At 54.5% G+C, this 23475-nt stretch overlaps 1 protein-coding gene and 1 long non-coding RNA gene across 7 annotated transcripts; both read right to left on the bottom strand.

Moving 5' to 3' along the window:
• Positions 1 to 118: 118 nt before the first annotated feature.
• GRTP1 (growth hormone regulated TBC protein 1) lies at positions 119 to 22154 on the bottom strand. Of its 6 annotated transcripts, none has more exons than XM_082435239.1 (9): positions 21991 to 22154; positions 21562 to 21713; positions 16374 to 16532; positions 15027 to 15092; positions 13738 to 13862; positions 11676 to 11772; positions 7935 to 8107; positions 7678 to 7863; positions 119 to 379 (listed from the first exon to the last, which is right to left on the bottom strand). In XM_082435239.1, exons 1-9 carry the CDS (start codon positions 22035 to 22037, stop codon positions 290 to 292), a joined length of 1095 nt encoding a protein of 364 aa, XP_082291365.1. In that variant the 5' UTR covers positions 22038 to 22154; the 3' UTR covers positions 119 to 289. The 6 variants fall into 6 exon arrangements, with proteins under 6 accessions (XP_082291365.1, XP_082291367.1, XP_082291364.1 ...); XM_082435242.1 differs by lacking the exon at positions 119 to 379 and adding an exon at positions 6200 to 6467; XM_082435241.1 differs by lacking the exon at positions 15027 to 15092.
• LOC309647702 lies at positions 15268 to 16367 on the bottom strand. The gene is made up of 2 exons (XR_014256259.1): positions 16197 to 16367; positions 15268 to 15344 (listed from the first exon to the last, which is right to left on the bottom strand). It is a non-coding gene; the product is annotated as an uncharacterized lncRNA (long non-coding RNA).
• Positions 22155 to 23475: the final 1321 nt, after the last annotated feature.

Here is a 23475-nt window from a genome sequence, read left to right as displayed (position 1 = left end):
TGAGTACTGGCACCGGCGACACTGATGTACGTCACTGCTGGGGGTTAGTTTTCAGTGGCTGGTGAGCCGATGCAGACTCACAGGTGCCGACGGAATAAACACAATCGCACACATCACGTTGTATATATTATGTGTCTCAGGTAAAAATATATATTTAGAAACACGAAGAGCTAGACTTGAAGAGCTATGTTACAGAATGACAAATCGCTCCCGCCTGGAGAGTGGAGGCGGCGTGTGTCGTGTGTCGGCAGCACAAGGCAGGTGGCGGCCCGATGCCCCGAAGGCCGTGTCAGCCCTGCGCCAGCAGCCGGGCCCGGCAACGCTCCCTCAGCCTGGCGATGCCGGCCCTGGACAGGCTCCCAGGCTCCGAGAAGATTTTCTGGAACAGAAGGGGATTAGTTTAGACCCCGCAATGCGTTTCCCCTTCCTGCCCCTGGTAAAGGCTGGGCTGAGGCCCGTTGGTCAGTGAGCGAAGGAAGGTCACCTGTTTCCATCACTTTTTAAAACCGAAAGGATGTTAGTGACAGAATAACTCAACCATCAGCACAGACACTGCCCGAAGAGGCTGCGGCTTCCCCACGCGGCCAGCCGCGGGGGGGGGCAGGGGTGGGCGCCGGGAACGCACAGCCCCTTTGACCTTCACCCCAGGAGGGCAGGGGCGCGGGGAGCCCGGGGCGGGGGCGGGGGGCGGCCGGAGTTTGGCGCAGAGAAGGGTTTACTGCGGGGCCGAGCAAGGAGAACAGGTGGCTCATGCCCCCAAAAGGCCCAAACTCCCGGAAGGGTTTCAGCAAAGCATTTTCAAGACCAGATGAGGAAGGGGGTCCCAGGGTGTGTGATCAGCTCCGCGCAGTCCTCTGGTTGACGGTGAGGTCACAGGGTCACATTATCAATCCTCAGGCGCCAGAGCGGCTGGGGGTGACATTCCTTGGTGGTTTTAGCATCTGAAAAACTCAGGAAACGTGCATGAGATACGATTATCTGGGTACTTCAGAGGAGCCACAGCAGAGGAGATGGGGGAGGGGGCTGCCCTGGGAAGGCCCACAGGGTCCTGCTCCGTTACACTTGGGTCACGTTTCGTACTTTAAAAATTTTGAATCCAATCCATAAAATGTCTCAGATTCTGAAGTCTGAGGCTCTGAGCTCTTGGAATTAAAATTCTGTAACATCTTGTCCAATTTTCAATTCTTTTGGTGTTTCTCTGTTTTTGTGGTAAAACCTACATATTGGGTTGGCCAAAAAGCACCTTCGGTTTTTAAGTAAAAATAAAAGACGTTTTTCATTTTCACCAAGAACTTTATTGAACAATGTATTCACCCTTTTGTTCCACTGCCTTCTGCAATTTTCCAGGCAACTTCATAATTCCTTCTTCCCAAAACTTTTATCTTTCTGAGCAAAGAACTGTCCCAGGTGCCTCTTACAGTCTTTCAGGGAATTGAATTTTTTTCCATTAAGAGAATTTTGTAAAGACCAAAATAAATGGAAATCCGAAGATGCAACGTCTGTTGAATACCGAGGATGAATCAGAACTTACAAGCTGTAACAAGCTGTAACAGTTTTTGCCTGGTCATTAAAGAAACAGGCAGTCTTGCATTATCCTGATGGAAGATTATGTGTTTTTTGTTGACTAATTCTGGACGCTTTTCGAGTGCTGCTTTCAGTTGGTCTAACTGGGAGCAGTACTTGTTGGAATTAATCGTTTGGTTTTCTGGAAGGAGCTCATAATAGAGGACTCCCAATCCCACCCTATACACAGCATCACCTTTGGATGAAGACTGGCCTTTGGAGTGGTTGGTGGTGGTTCATTTCACTTGCCCCACGATCTCTTCCGTTCCACATTATTGTACAGTATCCACTTTTCATCGCCCGTCACAATTTGTTTTAAAAACGGAACGTTTTCATTACGTTTCAGTAGAGAATTGCATGCGGAAATACGGTCAAGAAGGTTTTTTTCGCTTAACTTATGTGGAACCCAAACATCAAAGTGATGAACATAACCAAGCTGGTGCAAATGATTTTCAACGTTTGATTTGGAGATTTCGACTATGTCTGCTATCTCCCGCATGGTATAACGTTGATTGTTCTCAGTTAATGTCTCGACTTGATCGCTCTCAACTTCAACTGGTCTACCCAACAGTGGAGCACCGTCCAGCGAGAAATCTCCAGCACGAAACTTCGAAACTACTTTTGGCACGTTCCAGCAGTCACAGCACCTTCTCCATACACTGCACAAATCTTTTTTTGCATTTTGGTTGCGTTTTTACCTTTACTGAAATAATACAGCACACTATGCTGAAAATGTTGCTTTTTTCCTTCCATCTTCAATATTAACATGGCTACACAAAAATTCACCAATTTTGATGTCTTTTCTTAAAAGGACACTGATATGACAGCCATCACAATACAATCTAACAAAATTGGTTTTTTTTAAATATGTCTTTATTGGAGTATAACTGCTTCACCATACTGCGCTAGCTTCTGTCGCACAACAAAGTGAGTCAGCCATATGCATACATACATCCCCATATCTCCTCCCTCTTGCATCTCCCTCCCACCCTCCCTATCCCACCCCTCTAGGTGGTCACAAAGCACCGAACTGATCTCCCTGTGCTATGCGGCTGCTTCCCACTAGCTATCTATTTTGCTTCCCACTAGCTATCCACTAGCTAGCTATCTATTGGTAATGTATGTATGTCCATGCCACTCTCTCACTCTGTCCCAGCTTCCCCTCCCCATCCCCCGCCTTGTCCTCAAGTCCATTCTCTCTGTCTACATCTTTATTCCTGCTCTGCCACTAGGTTCATCAACACCATTTTTTTTTTTTTTGAGATTCCATATATATGCGTTAGCATACGGTATTTGTTTTTCTCTTTCTGACTTACTTCACTCTGTATGACAGACCCTAGGTCCATCCACCTCACTACAAATAATTCAATTTCATTCTTTTTATGGCTAATATTCCATTGTATATATGTGACACATCTTCTTTATCCATTCATCTGTCAATGGACATTTAGGTGGGTTCCATGTCCTGGCTATTGTAAATAGTGCTGCAATGAACATTGTGGTACATGTCTCTTTTTGAATTATGGTTTTCTCAGGGTATATGCCCAGTAGTGGAATTGCTGCGTCACATGGTAGTTCTATTTTTAGTTTTTTAAGGACCCTCCATACTGTTCTCCATAGTGACTGTATCAATTTACATTCCCACCAACAGTGCAGGAGGGTTCCCTTTTCTCCACACCCTCTCCAGCATTTATTGTTTCTAGATTTTTTGACGATGGCCATTCTGACTGGTGTGAGGTGATACCTCATTGTAGTTTTGATTTGCATTTCTCTAATAATTAGTGATGTTGAGCATCTTTTCATGTGCCTCTTGGCCATCTGTACGTCTTCTTTGGTGAAATGTCTATTTATGACTTCTGCCCAATTTTTAATTGGGTTGTTTGTTTTTCTGAAATTGAGCTCCATGAGCTGTTTTTATATTTTGGAGATTAATCCTTTGTCCGTTGTTTCATTTGCAAATGTTTTCTCCCATTCTGAGGGTTGTCTTTTCGTCTTGTTTATGGTTTCCTTTGCTGTGCAAAAGCTTTTAAGTTTAATTCGGTCCCATTTGTTTATTTTTGGTTTTATTTTCATTACTCTAGGAGGTGGGTCAAAAAAGATCTTGCTGTGGTTTATGTCCAAGAGTGTTTTTCCTATGTTTTCCTCTGATAGTTTTATAGTGTCTGGTCTTACATTTAGGTCTTTAATCCATTTGGAGTTTATTTTTGTGTATGGTGTTAGGGAGTGTTCTAATTTCATTCTTTTACATGTAGCTGTCCAGTTTTCCCAGCACCACTTATTGAAGAGGCTGTCTTTTCTCCATTGTATGTTCTTGCCTCCTTTGTCATAAATTAGGTGCCCATATGTGGGTGGGTTTATTGCTGGGCTTTCTATCCTGTACCATTTATCTATATTTCTGTTTTTGTGCCAGTACCATACTGTCTTGATTACTGTAGCTTTGTAGTATAGTCTGAAGTCAGGGATCCTGATTCCTCCAGCTCCATTTTTTTCCCCTCAAGACTGCTTTAGCTATTCGGGGTCTTTTGTGTTTCCATACGAATTGTAAAAATTTTTGTTCTAATTCTGTGAAGAATGCCATTGGTAATTTGATAGGGACTGCATTGAATCTGCAGATTGCTTTGGGTAGCATAGTCATTTTCACAATATTGATTCTTCCAATCCAAAAACACTGTATATTTCTCCATCTGTTTATGTCATCTTTGATTTCTTTCATCAGCGTTTTATAAAGTTTTCTGAGTACAAGTCTTTCTCCTCCTTAGGTAGGTTTATTCCTAGGTATTTTATTCTTTTTGTTGCGATGGTAAATGGGATTGTTTCCTTAATTTCTCTTTCTGATTTTTCATTGTTAGTGTATAGGAATGCCAGAGATTTCTGTGCATTAATTTTGTATCCTGCAACCTTACCAAACTCATTGATTAGTTCTAGTAGTTTTCTGGTGGCATCTTTAGGATTCTCTATGTATAGTATCCTGTCATCTGCAAACAGTGACAGTTTTACTTCTTTTCCAATTTGTATTCCTTTTATTTCTTTCTCTTCTCTAATTGCTGTGGCTAGGACTTCCAAAACTCTGTTGAACAAAATTGTTTTGAATGAAGTTAAAGACAACTAAGTGCTACTAGAGCCATCTTATGGAGAAAACGACGAACCTTTTGGCCCACCCAATAATTTACATCCTAACCACTCCAGGTGTGTGGCTGGGTAGTGTAAGCTATGCTCACATGTTGGGCATCAGATCTCCAGAACCTTCTCATCTTCCCAAACCCAACTCTGTCCCCAGCACCCCCCCTTCTGTCTCTATGAATCTGACTCCTCCAGGGGCCTCACATATGTGGAATCAGACAGTTCTTGTCCTTTTGTGACAAATCACTGAGCATAATGTCCTCCAGGTTCCTCCACGTGGTAGCAGGTATCAGGACCTTCCTTTGTAAGGCTGGATAAAACCCCACTGCATGGATGGACCACATTTTGTTTATCCATGCCTCTGTATGGGCATTCAGGTTGTTTCCATGCCTTGGCTATTGTGATGCTGCAATGAACGTGGGCGGGCTGGGGTCTCTTAGAGACCCTGATTTCATTTCCTTTGGATAAATGCCCAGCAGTGGGATTGCTGGATCATATGGTAGTTCTATTTTTAGTTTTTTGAGGACCTCCATACTGTTTTTCACAGTGCCTGCACCAATTTACATTCCCACCAACAATGTATGAATAGGGTTCCCTTTTCTCCACATCCTCACCAACATTTGTTATTTGTGGTCTTTTTGATGATAGCCATTCTGACAGGTGTGAGGCGATAGCTCATTGTGGTTTTGACTTGCATTTCCCTGATGACGAGTGATGTTGAGCATCTTTTCCTGTACCTGTTGGCCATCTGTATGTCTTTTTTGGATAGGGTCTATTCAGGCCCTCTGCCCATTTAAAACTTTTTTAAAAACGTTTTGGCCACGCTGTGCGGCATGTGGGATCTTAGTTCCCTGACCAGGGATCAAACCTGTGCCCCCTGCATTAGAAGCGTGGAGTTTTAAGCACTGGACCGCCAGGCAAGTCCCTCTGCCCATTTTTCTTTTTCTTTTTTAAAAATTTATTTATTTATGGCTGTGTTGGGTCTTCGTTGTGGTGCACAGTCTTCTCTTGTTGTGGAGCATGGGCTCTAGGTGCGCGGGCTTCAGTAGTTGTGGTATGTGGGTTCAGTATTTGTGGCTCACAGGCTGTAGAGCACAGGCTCAGTAGTTGTGGCGCACGGGCTTAGTTACTCCGCGGCATGTGGGATCTTCCCGGACCAGGGCTCGAACCCATGTCCCCTGCATTGGCAGGTGGATTCTCAACCACTGTGCCACCAGGGAAGTCCACTCTGCCCATTTTTAAAAGTAATTCCTTGGCTCCTTGTTGAGCTGTGGTCTCTGTGTGTCTGGATGTTGACCCCTTAGCAGACGTGATTTGCACAGTCTCTCCTGTTCCGTGAGTTCCCTCTTCACTCTGCTGCCGGTGTCCGTTGCTGCACGGAAGCCCTGATTCTGCTTTTGCCCTTCTTGCGTGGGCTCTTTTCGTTTTGACTGCCCGCAGCAGCTCGGAAGCCAGTCGGGGCCGTCGGTGACCAGACTAAGCAAGGAAGACAGCAGATTTGAGAAGTGGAAGCAGGAAGGGACTCAGACTTGCTTCCGGTTACAGAGAAACTGCTTCACAACGAGGAGGAGAGAAGGTGCCTGGGGGGCGGGGTGGGAGCACCTGGGAGCAAGTGCCGAGCCGGCCCGATGACCTGAGAACAAACTCTTCAGATGGGTTCAGCTGTCCTCTTCCCATTGCGTTGCTCTCAGCTGCCAATGAGATCACGGCTTTCATTCTCAAGGAAATTCTAGATGTTATCACACAGGATTTCAGAGAGGTTTGACCTACGAACTGCAGTTTTGCTGAAATACATACACAACTTTGTAGAGACCCCTGAGGAAATAAGACCAGGGCCACCTCCCCGCCAGCGTCCCATGATGGCCACACCTGTCGTGGGCAGACACATGTCTTTACGCAGTGGTTTTTCTGCCGTGTGGGGAGACCACCCCGCCGATCCCGTGTGTCCACTCAGCTCACAGGGCCCAGAATACCTTTGGGCCGGAACGCCGGCCACACCCGCCATGGACACACGTGCGCCTGCAGCCATCACACAAGCAGGCCAGGCGCCTGCACTAACTGAGCACCTACTGTGTGCGGGTGCCCTGCTCCACACAGACAGAATCACACCACCTCGGAAGCATTAGCCCGAGTCCACGGGCCGGACGCCAAAGTTGCACTGTCCAGGAGGCCGAGCCTTGGGGACAGAGCAGGGCGTTGGCTGGGGCTGGGGCGCCCTTTGAGGACAAGAAAATGCCTGGGCCCAGTGACGCAGCTGCACCACCGAGTGGAAGGCACCGAAGAGCTCTGAAATCTCCAGGTAAAGGGTGAATTGTACGGGGGCCTTCGTTCACTGAAACCAAACACCTAAACAGCCCTAGGCTGCAGGACCTCCTCAGCCAGCGGCCTCGTACCCTGGGGGGCGGGGGAGGGGCCGCGTCCTCAGTGCAGCTGTTTCAAGAGGGAAGGTGAGGAGCACCACGGGCCGGGCGTCTGGGTCAGCGCTCCCCCCTCCCAGGGTCACTCCAGGCCTGGGCTGCGCGCCCTCATCCCAGTCGTCCCCGTAAACCCCGCCCCCCCGCCCGCGCCTTCCCAGGGGATCCGAGTTGTCCACACGGCCTGCGCCAGGCCCGGGACCCAGCGGGGAGGGACAGACAGGCGTGACCCCACCAAGGCCGCAGAGAAGTCAACAGGCGTACGGCTGAACAGAAATGGGGGGCCCGGTGTAGACCGGGTCATCGGGAAAGCCTGGGATGGGGGCGGTCACCTCCCAGGCCTGGGAGAAACCAAGGTGTGGATCCAACGGGGCTTCCTGGGGGGCCCCAGGTGGCACCCGGCCCCACCCCTGGGCTGATGGCGCAGGAGGGGAGCAAGGGTGAGCATCCCGGGTCTGCCGGGCGCCCCGGGCTCCAGGAGAAGGTGGCCTGGAAGGGCTGGAGCCCCTCCCTGGGCTGCGTAGCGGGGAGGGCCGGGCAGATGGCGGCGCAGGGAGGCCAGCAGGGCGCCGACACCCACCTGCATGAAGGTGTGGCATTCGGTCACGAAGCTCCCTCTGGTGATCTCCTTGAACTTCTCACAGATGTCAGGGACGCTGGTGGCTTCCAAGATCAAGGCCTGATGTTGCTTGATGAGGGTCAGCGCCACCCGGAAGATGATCTTGGAGCCCTCGTTGAACAGACAATCCCAGATGCGAAGCACGGTCTGCAGAGGAAGAGACAGCGGGTCAGCGCGTGGCCGCCTAGTTGGCCCCAGTCCGCGCCAGGCGCCCTCACCTCCACGGGCAGGACGTCCACAAACAGGCAGATGAACCAGCGCGACGCGACCAGGGTCCACAGCAGGCCATGACTGTCCATCAGGGCCGCCACCGCCGGCAGCTTGGTCCTCACCAGCTCCCCGAGGACCTCCTGGTCCGTCTTCAGGCCCAGCATCGAGGGGCTGTAGTAATCTGCACGGGGACAGGGGAGACGCGGGGACGTGGACCCCACAAACCACAGCCCCTGACAGCCACGACCCTCGTTCCCCCTGAGCCGTGAGGGGGGGCCACGCCCAGAGACCCTTTCCAGAGGACGACCCAGGGCACGATCCCAGCCACAGGGATGCAGGAATTCCTGGGAACAATGCCCAGAGTGGGGCCCCGGGTCCCAGCGCTCCAGACAGCGGTGCCCCACCGGGCATCTGTCACAACCTGATGGAAAGCGGGGACGTTTGCAACCCACGATCAGGCAGCCAACAGTGGGTACAACCAAGTGTCCGTCGATGGATGGATGGGAAACCGAACGTGTGAGCGTCCTGGCCCCCCCCAAAGTGTCCTGGGCACCCCCCTAGCACAGAACACCACCCCTCTTGTGTCACGTGTCCTATTTTCCTCTCATGGAGAAGACGCAGGTGAACGTTACAGGACAGCATCAGACAGACCAATGCTTCCAACCGCGTGACTGTCTTTTGAATGGACACTTCCTTGCCAAGGAATTTTCTAGCTTAATGTGACGTATTATAATAAATCTTAATGCTTAAACTTTGCTATAAAAATAGGAATAAAATAAAATAATAAAACAGGGGGGCTTCCCTGGTGGCGCAGTGGTTAAGAATCCACCTGCCAAGGCAGGGGACACGGGTTCAAGCCCTGTCCAGGAAGATCCCACATGCTGCGGAGCAACTAAGCCTGTGCGCTACAACTACTGAGCCTGTGCTCTAGAGCCCACGAGCCACAACTACTGAGCCTGCAAGCCACTGCTGAAGCCCGCGTGCCTAGAGCCGTGCTTCACAACAAGAGAAGCCACGGCAATGAGAAGCCCGCACACCGCAATGAAGAGTAGCCCCTGCTCGCCGCAACTAGAGAAAGCCCACGCGCAGCAATGAAGACCCAACGCGGCCAAAAATAAATAAATAAAATAAATAAAAATTTAAAAAAATAATAAAATAAAATAGGAAAACTTGGTACGCGTTCTGTGCCCGCTGCCACACAGTTTGGTCATTCACCACGGCAAAGGGAAAGACGTTTTTGTTACTTAAGTATTTGGGTTAAAATAGAATCATTATGAGTATAGACACGACATCATGGTCACACCACTGGTTTTCAGAGCGCGTGCACACGCTAAACCGCGCTCAGTACTAAAGACCCCAGAAATCAGTTCCTAGAAGCCTGTTCAGCTATAAATACCTGGGACTGAAACTTCCTTCTCTCCCATACTCTCCTCTCACTTCCGTTCCTAAACCCTAGCACCGCTGGCTGTCCTGTCCTCTCAACTAGCAGCACGCTGGCTCCGGTCCCCGTCCTGCAGGGCGCTGAGCCGTCTCAGGCGAGCGCGGTGGAGACAGCGGATTTGCGGAGCCGTGAGCACAGCACGGCCTCGTTCTCGGTTACAGACAGGCTTACGGCAGCTCCCAAGATAGTCAAGGTCACACCCCAAAACCGCCACAGGCCTGAGCCAGTCACAGGAGGGTCGCTGACACCCCCGTGCCCCGGTCTGCCGTGAGCCGCTGATGGCAAACCCCAAGGGCCAGGCCCCGCCTGCAGCCCCCCTCAGCCTGGCCGGCCTGCACACAGACGCCAAGGACCTTCTCCCCGAGTCAGGCCTCTCCCGGGGTCGCCCCACTTTGCAAACAGCCCAACGGCTGTGTCAGCACGTGGAGAGGGGGAGCGCTGCTGTGGGGGCAGGTGGGCACAGGGAGGCCCAGGTACTGTCACCCCCAGAATGAGCCCTGCCCGCCCTTGTCTCGGCCACACCTTCTGGCTTCAGCGGGGCTGCTCCCGGGAGGGGCAATCGTCACCCGGCTCCCCTGTGTCTCAAGGGGAAACAGGTCAGACCAGCTCTCAGGACGCAAGTGTGTTCGTTCATTAATGGGCTGACTCATCACCAATGTGACATCCCGAGCTGGCCCAGCCCATCACACCTCCCGTCCCTTCTCTGCATCTCTGCAGGCTCAGCAGTCTGAGGGCAGATAGGGCAGGGGTTCCCCGGAGGAGGAGACCCAGACATAACTTTCTTGACGTAAAAGAAGCCATTTTAGGTCTGGGCCATCCTGTGATCTAAGCCCGGCCACGATGCCCTGTCCTTGCAGAAGAATGGGCCTGTTTGCATTGTAGTTTAGTTTGACTGAACCTAATAATTACCAGAAATGACATCTTATGGTCTTAAAAATAAGTCTGTGTAACGCACTACCCCCGGGGGGCCACCTGGAGCCTTGCTTTTCTGTTTCTCTAGGTCGGCCCTTACGGCCTCTGTTTATTTCGGTCCCACTGCTGTCGCCACCAGGCTTTTAGGCTTTGTGCCCTGATGTTCCCCAAACCCCCAAAGAGCACCTGGAATTGGTCACGGTGGGAACGTTCATCATAATGCAGTCTCTGACCTAACTGAGCAAACGGTGACCACGGAGCCGTGTTGGCGTTTTGTCTGGAAGCCTGTCCATCTTCTCCCCTGACAGCCGTTCCGGCTCCGCCATGAAGCCAGGGCAGCTGCCCGCTCCGTCCTCCGTCCCCCGCGGGAGGCATCCCCCTAGCCCTTGCTAACAGCGGCACAAGCCTGAGGAGAGGCCCCCTCTTCCCGGCACCGCCCAGGCTCACCTCCTGGGGGCACAGAGCTGTGGATCTGAGCCCAGGCCTCTGGGCCGCCATCCGTGAAGGGGGCTCAGCGGTTGGCGTGTGTGGTGTGGTGGCTCCGTGGATCAGACGAGAGCGGGTGCAGGCGAGCCTGGAGCCTGGACGGGCCCCGGCTGCCCTCGCATCTGAACACGCAGCCCCCAGGATGGGCGGCTGCTCTCCCGGGTGGTCCTGGGCTGAGCCCGGGCCGACCCGGGAAGGCAGGTGGCGGAGGAGGGGGAAGGAAATGGGAGGCGGGCACAGCAGACAAGACCACCAGGGCTCGCCGCGTGGGCAGCCGGAGCCCGTCCACAGTCACCAGGACTTTGCCAGCGGCTGGACCAATCACCGCCATCGTGGCTGGGGGGGGTCACATCTGCCCAAGTCCTCTCCCACCCCAGATGGCTCCGGCCACTTCTTGTCCCAAAGGGACCCTACTCTGCAGCTCACCATCTACGCGGCGCGTCACAGAAATCGGTGGTGGTTTATTAACTAAAACAATTAATATTCAATAATAAATAGAAAAGCAGAAATGCACGAGAGGAATGATCTTCACCTCGAGAGCAGTAACCACAACAGCTGACAGTCACTGCACTCACGGCCATTCACGAGCCCAGCAACGAAGGCTACAGAAGCCCGGCCGCTCGCCTGTCTGCTCACTACGGCTGCGACAATCCCCACGGTCCAGACGCCAGCGGCGCAGACCGGGATCCGGAGCCGGGAGCCCGGCTCAGCCGCGTCCAGGCCCCGAGATGCAGCGCCGCCTGCTGGGGCCCCGCATCTTGCGCGCTCCTGTCTCAACTCAATTGCAAGGTTTTCGACCTCAACTCTCAGACAGTTCCTTCTGTTTCGTCATGTCTTGACTTGTCAGTGGCATTGTTTCGGCAACACCAGAAAGCGACAGTTCCACTCTTACCGCGAGGATTCAACGTACCCGGGAGTATTCTGCCAACAAGGGCGTCCAACAGCCAAAAGGACTCCTCTTCACTCCTTGTCACCAGAATCAGATACCCCGCTATAAAGTTCATTCCCTGAAATGAGACAAAAGAACGAAGGAAACTCACTGAGGTCTAAACCACCTGCAGATTCTGTAATCGCCTGGCTAACTGCTAACTTTCCGTTCTCCTGGCTCTTCCCTAAAACTTGCCTGATTCTGGAATGACCTTTCAGTGGAGCTACAGCGTCTAAGGCTGTGCCATCTAGTGACACGTGTAGTTGGGCCCATGAATCCTGCCTTAGAACAAGCCGGGGCCTCGTGTTCATGAAACTGTATCGGGGGGGAAACTATACCAGTGACCACACTTCCTAAGAACGGTAAGGCGCGTGGTCTGACGCTCGGGGACGTTGAAGTGGAATCTCGTGATAGAGCCCATCTGGGGAAATTCACGGCGCACAGCGCCGAGGGGGCAGACGCTGCCATGTACACACAGTTCAGGACCCTCGGCTGCCAGGGGCGGGTGGACCCGGGAAGGAGCAGCGGTGGCCTGGCACCGAGTCAGCGCCCCTCCTGCGTGACTGGCTTTCGGGTGACTTCCACTTTCTTCTTTGCTGCTTCTCTACAACTTCTAAAATAAACATGTATTTCTCTAGCAGTAAGGGGAAAATCCAGCTCTCGTCAACCAACAAGTTAAATTTGGACCCAGACACACCACCCGCAGAGGCTACGGGTCACCAGCGAGACAGCCACGGAGAAGCCAGCCCCCCGACCCCCGGACCTCAGACTCCCGCCTGCGGGGCTGAGACACGATCGACTCCTGTCCTGTGCGCCTCTCAGCCGGCGGCACAATGTCACGGCAGCCACAGGAAGCTCATATGTGTGTGTGTGTGTGTACATACGTGCATGTATTTCCCAAAAGCCAGCAGAGCTTTGGCATCAGGCTCATGTTTAAAATTGTGTGGGTTATTTTTTAAACCTATTTTTAAAACCCACAAGAACAGCAGCTAGAATAACCTAAGGACAGTTTCTCAGCCGCCCTGTCTCCCCAAGTCCTGAAGGTCAGCTCCTGCCCCAGGACAGTACGTTAAGGGCAGTCGTAACAGGTGACAGTGTCAGGGATTCCCTCGGAAGCACAGATCCGCCCAGCTGCGCCTTTCCCGCAGGCACCCCCTGCGGAACAGCGGCCTGAAAACAGCCTGGGAATCACGCCGGCCGCTCTCAACGGCATCCCCACGTGTCTTTGCTGCTGGTCTTTTCAAAGCGCCCGCCTCACTCCTTTCCGTGACCCCCCCGTCCCCCCGGAGCCGAGGCCATGCCACGTGCCGTCCACACGGGACACGAGCTGCCGGGGCCGCCCCGAGTAGGCGTCCGTGTCCCCTGCCCCCCGCCCGGCGCTCGTGGTCCCGGCCCTGGAGCCACCTGGGACCGTAGGTGCTACCGCCCAGGGCCTGCCTTCCTCTCGGGGACGCTTTGGCCCGGCCTCCGGCTCGGGGGCCACAGGGGCCTCGCACGCAGGGACAGGAGCCCCCAGCCGCAGCCCCTGGCCCCTGCCCACACCCGCCGGGACCCGGCAGCCTCCGGAGTGCAGGGCGGGAGGGCACGGCCCCTGCGGCTCCCGACCCAGCTCCCCTCGCTTTCTGGGTCGTGAACACTGTCCCTTCGATGCTCCAGAAGGAGAGTCTCCAGGGAGGAACGAGAACTGACTCCCGCCACCTGACGGGCAGCTCTGCGCGGCAGGAACAAGGCAAGACCCCTGTCACCTCCTACTGCCGGCTGCTCCGGCTTCCGGAAACAGCCTCGAAGGGCTGGCCCACCGCACGCGTGCACGCGCAGGCACACACGCACATGCCCGCCATCTGCACCAAGACGAGAGGGTGCTGGTCTCCCGAGCCCGGTCAACACAGCCCGTGTTCAGCACAGCTGCTTCGCCTTCCCCCCGCCCCACCTCCGTGGGCTGGCACCGCGGGGCGACGGTGAGGTCCCAGCCCGTGTCGGGGGGACCCGGCAGCCCAGCACCGGGCTGACGTCCCTGCTGGGGCTGCGGGCGCCGGGGGCTCACCTGGCAGTAGCCCACGCCACGGTTGTGGTGCCCGTAGGCCAGCAGCACGTTGTACAGGGTCCTCTGCAAGCAGGGCTCCGAGCCCTTCCGGAACCGCACGTTGTCAGGGAAGGTCCTGTTCATGTCTGCGAGGAAATCCGCGGCGCAGGCCGCTCAGGGCTGGGGACAGAGAGGGCTCTGCGACGGACCCGGACCCTTCCTGACCTCCACCATCAGCTGGCCTCGGGGGCGCGGAGGCGGCCCCCCGGGGCCCCTGTCCCGCGGCAGCCCGGCCCGGGGACACGGGTCAGCAAGGACGACAGAGCGGGCTCCTAGGAGGAGGCCGGGCTGCTTGGGCCCTGGCGGTTCCTGCCATCCCCGCGCCCCCCCGCTTAGCTGGGGCTGAGGCGGGGTGACAGGTGAACAGGTTACATAAAACTTCGGAAAATCTTCCCAGTTCTGACAACTGAACACATAAGGAGGCAGGACACACCGAGATTCCCGTTTAGAGATAAACAGACAAAAGGGAAACTAAGCACGACATAAACTCATCGCCCCCGGCTTCTGTCTGCAGGACAGTCCCCGGCGGCCTCTCGCTGCTCCTCGGCCCCCCTCCCCGCCCGGGCGGACGCCTGCCTTAAGGAGCTGCGATCCTGTGAACCGAGGACGGGGGCAGAGTAAGGAGGGCGGGGGTCAACGAACAGCCGCTGGCCCTGCTTGGATCAGAGCAGTGCTGTCCGCGCGACAGCGGGACTCAGGGACACAGCTGGTAGCTGGAGGCCTCCCCACTGCTGCAGGACTTCTGCCCCCAGGCTCTGGCCCAGGCCTGGTCTCTGCCCACGAAAACCAGCTCTGAGCCGAACAGCACGCTGCCTGCCTCAAAGCATGTAAGTTTTCATTGTGTGTTTTTCACAAAGAAGAGTTTTTTCCTGGAATTCTGAACCTTCCAGAAATTGGCATCCATCATGGGGAAATGAGCGCTTTTCACTTATTCAGACTAGAGTGATCAACGGTGCTCACTGCTACATAACGTCTTCTATGATGAGACTCCTCTCCGTGTTTCGAAATCTCTCTACCCCTACCCCACCGCCATGCTAGAGGGCAGACACGGCGGGACGTTTGGTCTGTACTTATGTGGCACGAAGCACCCGCTCTACTGTCCCTATAAAATGACTGATCCAGACTCTTCAAAAATAGACCTCGAATCATCACGTGACCCAGCAATTCCACTTCTGCGCATGTACCCAAAACACTGAAAGCGGGGTCTCAAAGAATTACCTGCACACCCCCGTTCATGCAGCATAACTCACAGTGGCCAGAGGGTGGAAGCAGCCCAAGTGTCCGTGGACAGATGATGGATAAACATAACGCAGTCTCTACACATGACAGAATGTTGTTCAGCCTCAGAAAGGAAGGGAATCCTGACACACGCTCAACGTGGGTGAACCTTGAGGCCGAACCTCGAGGCCGTTACGCTCAGTGAAATAAGCCAGACGCAAAAGGACAAATACTGTATCATTCCAGCCATACGAAGTCCCTACAGGCGTCAAATTCATAGAGACAGAGTGGATGGTGGGAGGCGGGGGAGGGGATGGGGAGTTAGTGTTTAATGGGGACAGAGGTTCAGTCTGGAAAGACAGAAAGGTAAATTTTATGTATTCAAACACTCTGCACTAAATAGAGCCTTTAAAATTCATTCTTCAAACAAACAGCCACATTCTAATTTATTTAACACGATCGGCCTTTGCTTGGACCTGAGGTCTCTTCCCACCCTGAATCAGCACGTCTGGCCCTGCGGAGGGACCCCCGCACGTGTGCCTGCAGGGTCATGGCGGCGTCCGTCCTGTGCCCTTTGGCCGGGGTTTGCTGTGGGGTCAGGAGGCAGCCAGCAGGCTCAGCGCCCCAGCACCCCCCACCCCGTCTCCAGCTCTGGGATCTGGGACCCCTACTCCTTACGCTGGGGACACACCACTTTCTCAACGTTACAAGTCAGTCCAACCTCTCCGACATTTAAAGTAATCAAATTTTTTAAATGAAGTATTTGTGTTTATATCTGTAGTTCTCAAAAGCTGTTAAAGTCAGAAAGGCAGATGTATTTCCTAAAAATCTAATTATTCAATTTAGGTTAAACATTTTTTTGAGTACTCTGAACTCTGAAGAGCCTATGAGCCTGTCCCTATGGGACCAGTGAGGAAACTGGAGGAAAAGGAAGATGGGAGCCCAAAACCCGAGCATCCCTGGACACTCAGAGTATGACATAAAGAGAGGCCTCCGGTGTGTGGCTTCCCGCACGTGGGCAGCCGTGTCTGTGCGTCCGGGGGGGTCACCCAGCCCACGTCCCCCCCGTACTGACTGCTGGCTCAGCGGCCTCACGTTCCTGCAGGGATCCTTCTCAGAAGAAATCTGGTCTTTCTAGCACCATCTTCCTTACCACCTAGCTAGACACGCAAATATTTTCTGAACCAGTTCAAATCACTGACCTCCCCTCGTGAATGCCTGAGTTTTGATTTTCCTTTCAGAAAACTGAAGTCAGTTGGTGCATCTTTAACCACGTAACTTTCCTCATCCACATCACAGCATCACCGGGTGCTAACACAGTTTCCTTCTGGGGGTGCCGCCCGGCCCCCATATCCCGGGGGACGGACCCCGTGCGTCACCTGTCCTGATGGCCTCCTCCAGGCTGTCGTCCCTCTCTCCCTGGAGGAGATGGCGGTAGTAGCCGGGGTTCCGGTCCATCTGGGCCTGGGCTCCGCTCACCCCCATCCAGACGCGGGCCCGGTGCTCCAGCGGGACGCCCTTCCGGATGTAGCGCTTCACTGAAACGGAGGGAAGGGGCAGCTTCAGACAGACTGCCGGGCGCTTCCCGAGGCCAGAAACCACAGGGTTTGCTTCTGGCTCTCACCGAAATCAGTCAATCAGACATAAAAAAGGTGCAAAACTTCACACACCTCCACCAAACGGATACACGCGCTCATTACAGAATTCCGCTCTCCGTCCCCAAGCTGAGCACAGTCTGGAGGCTACAGCAGCCCTGGTACCTCTAGCTCACTGTCAGCACAAGAATACGGGCTGTGAGGGGCACCTCCAGTCCCCACCCTGCCCGCCCCTCGGCCTGTGCCGGACGCCGAGGCACCAGCCACATTTAACAGGAAAAGATTATAGGTTCCACTCAAGAAAAGCACTATCGCTAAAATCTTATAACTCAAACTGATGGTCACCTGTACGTGAGCACCTTAAAAGAGGCTTCCCGGAGGCCAGGCCCCGAGCAGCTGCCTGCTCCTGGGAGGGCGTGTGGGACAGGAAACGCACGGCAAACGTGTGCAGAGGGATGCGGGCGTGACGAGGGATGCCCAGAGGAAGGAAAGGACAGATTTTAACACCATCCGCCAAAGGCAAAGAAAACTCGAGAAACCCTTTGCCAGTTTAGAAGCGTGTAGTAGGATCACGTCTGGGCCAGAACGTCTTGGCCAGCGTGGCTTGGTCTGGTCATTCTGTTACGGGGACGTGAGGTTTTTAAGTCTACCCTCCAACTTAGTACGATTTACACGAGCCCTCAGGGGTCAGCATGACCAGCAGCGCCCAGAGTGAATTAATCCTCTTCTCGCAATAGCAAGGGGACGGACAGGTCAGGCCTAACTCGGGAGGGGGCCATTCCCACTGAGACGGAGCAAAAGGAAAGGACATGCAGAAATCAACAGTAACTCCACGCATGAACAGCAAACCACTGAAATAAAAACACTGAGACAGTATCACTTACAACAGCACCAAAAATGAGAGGAGAAATATTTAGGTATAAATCTAACAAAACATCTGCAAAGAGAAATCCAAGAACTAAATAAACGGAGAGAGATGCCAATACACCTTCAGGATCCCTCCCGCTGCCCCGTAGCTGCCGCCACACCCACCCAGGCCTCTGCCGATGTCCAGGCCTGCAGGTCAGCCACCGAGGATCATGCAGGAGGGGCTCCTGAAGGTGACCGACTGTTCTGCACCTTACCTGTGGTGGGGATTACCTGAGTGTGCATTTGTCTACACTCATAGACCTGTACGCCAAGAAGAGCGAATTTCACTGCAAATTTTTAAAAATTAATATAAAGTATAAAAAGGAAAGTGCAAACTGGTTAAACCCCTCACACTGTGCCTCAGCAGCCCCGACCTTGAGTAGGCCTCAGTCTCCTAACCTGTGAAATAGGAACAAAGCACAGCCCAGTGCCTGAAATAACAGTCAGGACTCGGGGCTCTCGGCTGGCTGTAAGAGCAGTTAACAACACCCAGAAGTTTCAGAGAATAAAGGCTTCTGTTACTTTCGTTGTTTGTTATCTGAATTTACTAAGTTTCTTTGGAAGAGAAATAAAACGGTTTTCCCATCCTCAGAGACTGACGCTTCCCCAAGGGCAGGGCTAACCCATGCGTCCTCCTGGACATTCGGAGGAGTGTAAAATATATGGTAAAGGGCTTCCCTGGTGGCGCAGTGGTTGAGAATCTGCCTGCCAGTGCAGGGGACACGGGTTCGAGCCCTGGTCTGGGAGGATCCCACATGCCGCGGAGCAACTGGGCCCGTGGGCCACAACTGCTGAGCCTGCGCGTCTGGAGCCTGTGCTCCGCAACAAGAGAGGCCGTGACAGTGAGAGGCCCACGCACAGCGATGAAGAGTGGCCCCCGCTTGCCACAAGTAGAGAAAGCCCTCGCACAGAAACGAAGACCCAACACAGCCATAAATAAATAAATAAATAAATTTATTAAAAAAAAAATATATGGTAAAAACAGCTGGCAATTTTTTAAAAAGAAGCTATAGACCGCAAAGAATTAACTCCCAGCTGCCTGCCCCAAAAAAGTTAAGCAGATTCCCAGGTTTTTTATATTTGTCTTTAAAATATGTTTTGCAATTTCACTCTCATTTAGATCGCGCTAATACCCTAGCCCACTGGGCAGGAGACATAGAAGAAGCAAACGGGACGGAGCTTTTCCCTCGCCAAGTGCCTTCACACCAAGACGGAAAGGAACGTAAGGGTAGCTTCCAAGTCGAGCACTGAGAGCAAGCGATCTCAGGCTCCCGCTGGATACTCGCCGCAGACGAAGAAAAAGAAAAAGTATCCACAGCTAGCATCCTCAAGCAGGGTGAGTTTCAGCTGCCATCTGAAGACTTGCTGGATGCCAGGGTTTGTGGGTAATCGCGTGACTGGAGACAAGACGGACGTCCTCTCAAAAAAAGAGAACAAACACAGTAGGACCCAAACAGCCAGAAACAGTGAAGGCACGGGAGCAAAGGTGGTCTTCGGGTGTACTTGCTGGTGTCAGGGTCACGGTTCCAAACTCGGCTGCTTGGCTCTTACTGCGCAAGCTGGGTCCCACAGCCCTCACACAGCCTCCCTTCCCTGGGATGCCACACACCCGACGACACTACGGCCAGCCCGGAACGTCTGGCAGGAAAAAAACTGGATGCCCATTTCCTGGATCACACGTCCACTGCTGTCTACGCCGACTGCCCCTCCCTTGGAGCCCCGTGGGTGCTGCAGCCTCCCCGGCCGTCACACCCGGAAGCCACACCAGCTCCAGCGGCGACGCCCTGGCCCACAGAACAGTGCGAGCCCACACACCTCTCGCTGGATTTCCTGAAAGAACTTCAGGTCACTATGCTCTCCGGTTCAGCTCGACAGTGAACCCCGTCCCCAGGCCAAAGGCTCACCAGGGATCAAGTATATTTGCTCCTAAACCTGTACGCCAAGTATACTCGCTGCCATGATCAGACAGTTTAACGAACGCTGCAGATATTTTAAAAAAATTAAAGCAAAAAAGAAATAATTGTTATTTCAATAAAACCAAGTTAAATTTTCAGAAAAAGTTGATAAGTGCTCCAAAAGGCAAAAGCAAAAACAAAACAAAACCTTTAAATCAGACAACCTCAAAAGTCGAGGAAAAGACTAAAGATCTGGAAGGATTCTGCATTCAGATTGCTTTTATTCCCGACCCACCTGGAAAAAAAACCCCGACACTGGAAAACAGATACAACGCGTTAAGTACGGTTTCGGCAGGAAAGATACAGAATTGGTGGACCCTCCCTGTTCAAAGAAAAGATGACAGGATAGAATCAAATGACAAAATCAAAGAGGAATAAACATGCACGTGTGTTTTATATAAAAACAAAGGCTTATGCGCACATGTACATCTTGCAGTGATTCTCTGCATTAACTGACCTCTGGGTCAGCTGGACCCCTGGGTCTATGTTGGACAGGAAGTCTTCTCCTGCATTAAAAAGCAAACGACAGCTCGAGAGTGTACCCTGTTCCTGGGGGGACGTGGGACAGTCGCCAGCGGTCACCTCTGCGGGAGACTGGGGCCTGGGCAGCAGAGAAACTCAATTCAATTCACACCTTTTACTGTGATTAAGATGTTTTCCCATGTGCAAAAATTAAGTTTATTTTTATATACTTGTGTGTAACTGTTAAAAACAAATCAAAAGTAAAAAAATGAAGCCGGTGTCTGCTGGAAACACGTTAACACCAGCAGCAACGCAGGGATGGACCTCGGCGTACAATCACGCAGGATGTTAGCTTCGGGGTCTGGAAAGCAAGAAGGGTCAACCTTTGAGGTCCCTTCAGGCTGATTATATGAAACGCTAGTTTACCCATGTTTTTACTAAACACTGCCCACCAGTAACAGCCTTGAGGAGGGGGGGCCTGGTTGAGGGAGAAGCCCAGGGTGAGGCCGAGGTCCAGGTCCACCTGCCTCCACCCCCCCACCCCACCCCGCGCTAATCCCATAAGTATTTCCCCAGCATCTCCTGCGTACTGGGGCCCCTCTGGGCCCTAGTCACCAACCCCTTTAAAGGCAAAGATTGACCTGTCACCCCCTTGCTTAAACGCTGACTTCTCTCTGCCTGGTGGTGCAACGTGTGCCCACCTGTGACCTGGTGCAGGGCCCCTGTTCCACCTCCGGGCCCTCCTCACCACACCCCTAATACTCTGGTCACAACTCAGCACCTGGTGGCTGGGACCCCCGCCCTCACCCCTTAATTGTCATTCACGTCCCATGTCAGGAAGCCCCAGTAGCCCCTCTGCCCCACATACCTGAGTTTCCTTAGCTCCCTGGGGCACATTCCCGTCCACCCCTCACCACCTGCCCGCAGGTACCCACGGTCTGGCCTCTGTCCACAGCGTGAGGAACACTGCAGGCAGACACTGCATTCATTCATTCCACAAACACCGAAGCAATCATGCATCCAATCCAGCCGGCAGGGAGGGGTCTTTGATCCCAGCAGGGGAAACAAAGGATAAATTAAGTATGACCCACACTGCATAAGACAGGGAGGAACACAAAATAGGCAAGGAAAGGACAGGAAGTGTGGGGCTCTGGGGTGAGACGGGAAGGCTTCCTGGAGGTGGCATTCCAATCCAGACCTGAAGGAGGCGAGGGCAAAGCCTGGGGCTGGGGAAGAACCCCAAGGAGAAGCAGGGGAAGAGGTGGGGGTGTGCAGGAAGGACCCCGCTTTCACTCTGCGGGGGTCAGGGAGAGCTCTGCCTAGAAGCGCCCAAGGGCACAGCCCTGGCCACTCTCATTTGGAGGAGCAGGAAATCCACCTTCTTCTGGAAAGAAGGCCATGGTCTCCATCCATCTCAAAGGACAAGCAGGCCTCATGCCGAAGGGAAAAAAGGAGGGCCTGCTCCTTGACCGTGCAGCGCCCTCACCTGTGAGCCTGCGCGGGATACGAGCCGGGCTCGCGGCAGCCTTCCCCCCGCCCCGAGATCCGAGAGCCGAAGGAACCCCAAGCCCTGACCTCCCTGGCGCGCCCGTCACCCGTCCGTCGGGTCACTTGTTGCGCGCCTGGCGGGTCAGGCCCGAACTCACGCGTCATACTCTTCTGGACACCACCGCCTCCCTTCAGAAGTCTGGACCATTTTATTGCTCTTCTGGTGAGTATCGCCAGATAGGTGGAAAAAAATTCTTCATAAGCTGCATAATCAAAGTCCTCAGGCCTTTCAAACCCGTACGGATCGATCCTACGACACAAGAAGACCCAGAGTAAAGTTCCGCGCGCACGTGGGACGTGGGACCTGCGGCGCCCGGCGCCCGGGGCCCCCCGTGGGGCGCTCGCGTTCCCCCCGACCCGCCCGGGTGTAGGAAGGGGCGGCGGGCCGAGCGCGGGCGCGTGCGCAGCGCAGGGGCCGCCCAGGGGCGCGCAGGCGCCGGGCACCACCGCCCCCGCCGGCTCCACGCCACCGGCACCCGCCCGCTCCCCCGGGCTGGGCCAGGGGCGCCCGGGCCTCGCGCGCCTACCTGGGGACGCGGTCCCGCGCCGCCTGCGCGCGCCCCGCGGACTCCATGCCGGAAAGGGCGGGAGGGGGCAGCCCGGGCTGCGGGGCCGGGGGTGCCAAGTCCACCTCCCGGGACTCGGGGCGCCTCCGGTCTTTCCGCCGGGCCGCGGGCGCCGGGAGGCGGGGCTGGCGGCGGGGGAGGGGCGGGGAAGGAGGGCGGGGGAGAGGAGTGGGAATGTCAGGGGAGGGGGAGGGGGAGGGGGAGGGCGGGGGCGCGGCTGGCGAGGGAGGGACGGGGTGGGGCCCGAAGGGATGAGGGGGCGGGAGGGGCTGCACCTGCTCCTGCGCCAAGAGCAGCTGGAGCCCGGAGCCTGGGAGGGGCCGCAGCCCGGCCGCCACGCGGTCCCCGAGGCCGGGAGGGAGGAGGCGAGGGGTGGGGGATGGTGGACCGGGGGCGGGATGGGGAGACCGGGGTGGGTGGGATTTGGGGGACCTGGGGCGGGACTGGGGACTCAACCTGGCAAGGCTGGCCGGACAGGTGCGGCGGGTACCACCCCTCATCCCCCACCCCCGGGCCTGCCGGGCCTGGAGCAAAGGTTGGAGGAGATCAATCCTGTTTGGATTCTTCTGACAGCACTCCAAACCTCAGTGCCCCGCAGGTCCAAAGGCCGGCGTTCTGACCTATGACTGCTATTTTAATGTTGTTTTTGCAGAAAAAGATCGTCTTATTTTTTACTTGGTCTTTTTCAACCTACACTTAAAACCTGAGAACAACACATAAATAAGTGGATTTTTTTTTTTTTTAAATTTATATTTTGGCTGTGTTGGGTCTTTGTTGCTGCGCTGGCTTTCTCTAGTTGCTGTGAGCAGGCCCTACTCTTCCTTGTGGTGCGCGGGCTTCTCATTGCAGTGGCTTCTCTTGTTGCGGAGCACGGGCTCTAGGCGCACGGGCTTCAGTAGTTGTGGTTCGCAGGCTCAGTAGTTGTGGCTCGCGGGCTCAGGAGCGCAGGCTCAGTAGTTGTGGCGCACGGGCTTAGTTGCTCCGCGGCATGTGAGATCTTCCCGGGCCGAGGATCGAACCCGCGTCCCCTGCGTTGGCAGGCGGGTTCTTAACCACTGCGCCACCGGGGAAGTCCCAGGTGAGCGGATCTTCATCCCTGCAGCCCCACCCCCAGGGAAATCTGCCCTGTCCCTCCCCGCCTCCCCAAGCCAGACTGGGGGCGTGGTGTCCAGCCCCTCCACAGACACCTGCCTCCAGCCCCGTCCCTGGGCCAAGCCCTGCCGGGACCACAACGTCCAAAGAGCTGGCTGGCTGGGGCTCCTCCAGCCCAGCTGATGGAGGGTGGGCTGGGCCCTGCAGGATTGCCATCTGGGGTGACCTGGGCTTAACAGCCCACACGTCTGCTCTGCTCCCTAAAGGGGCTCCCTCCTCCCACTGCCTCTTCCCACTTCTGTGCACATCTTGGCAGCATGAGTCACCTCTGTGAGCCGCCCGCGATTGAACAGA

This window comes from Balaenoptera physalus (genome assembly GCF_965194825.1).
Source record: "Balaenoptera physalus genome assembly, chromosome: 18".
In the NCBI taxonomy this organism is placed as follows: Eukaryota; Metazoa; Chordata; class Mammalia; order Artiodactyla; family Balaenopteridae; genus Balaenoptera; species Balaenoptera physalus.
The sequence above is the reverse complement of the archived record's forward strand: the minus strand, read 5'-3'. Positions and strand labels throughout refer to the sequence as shown.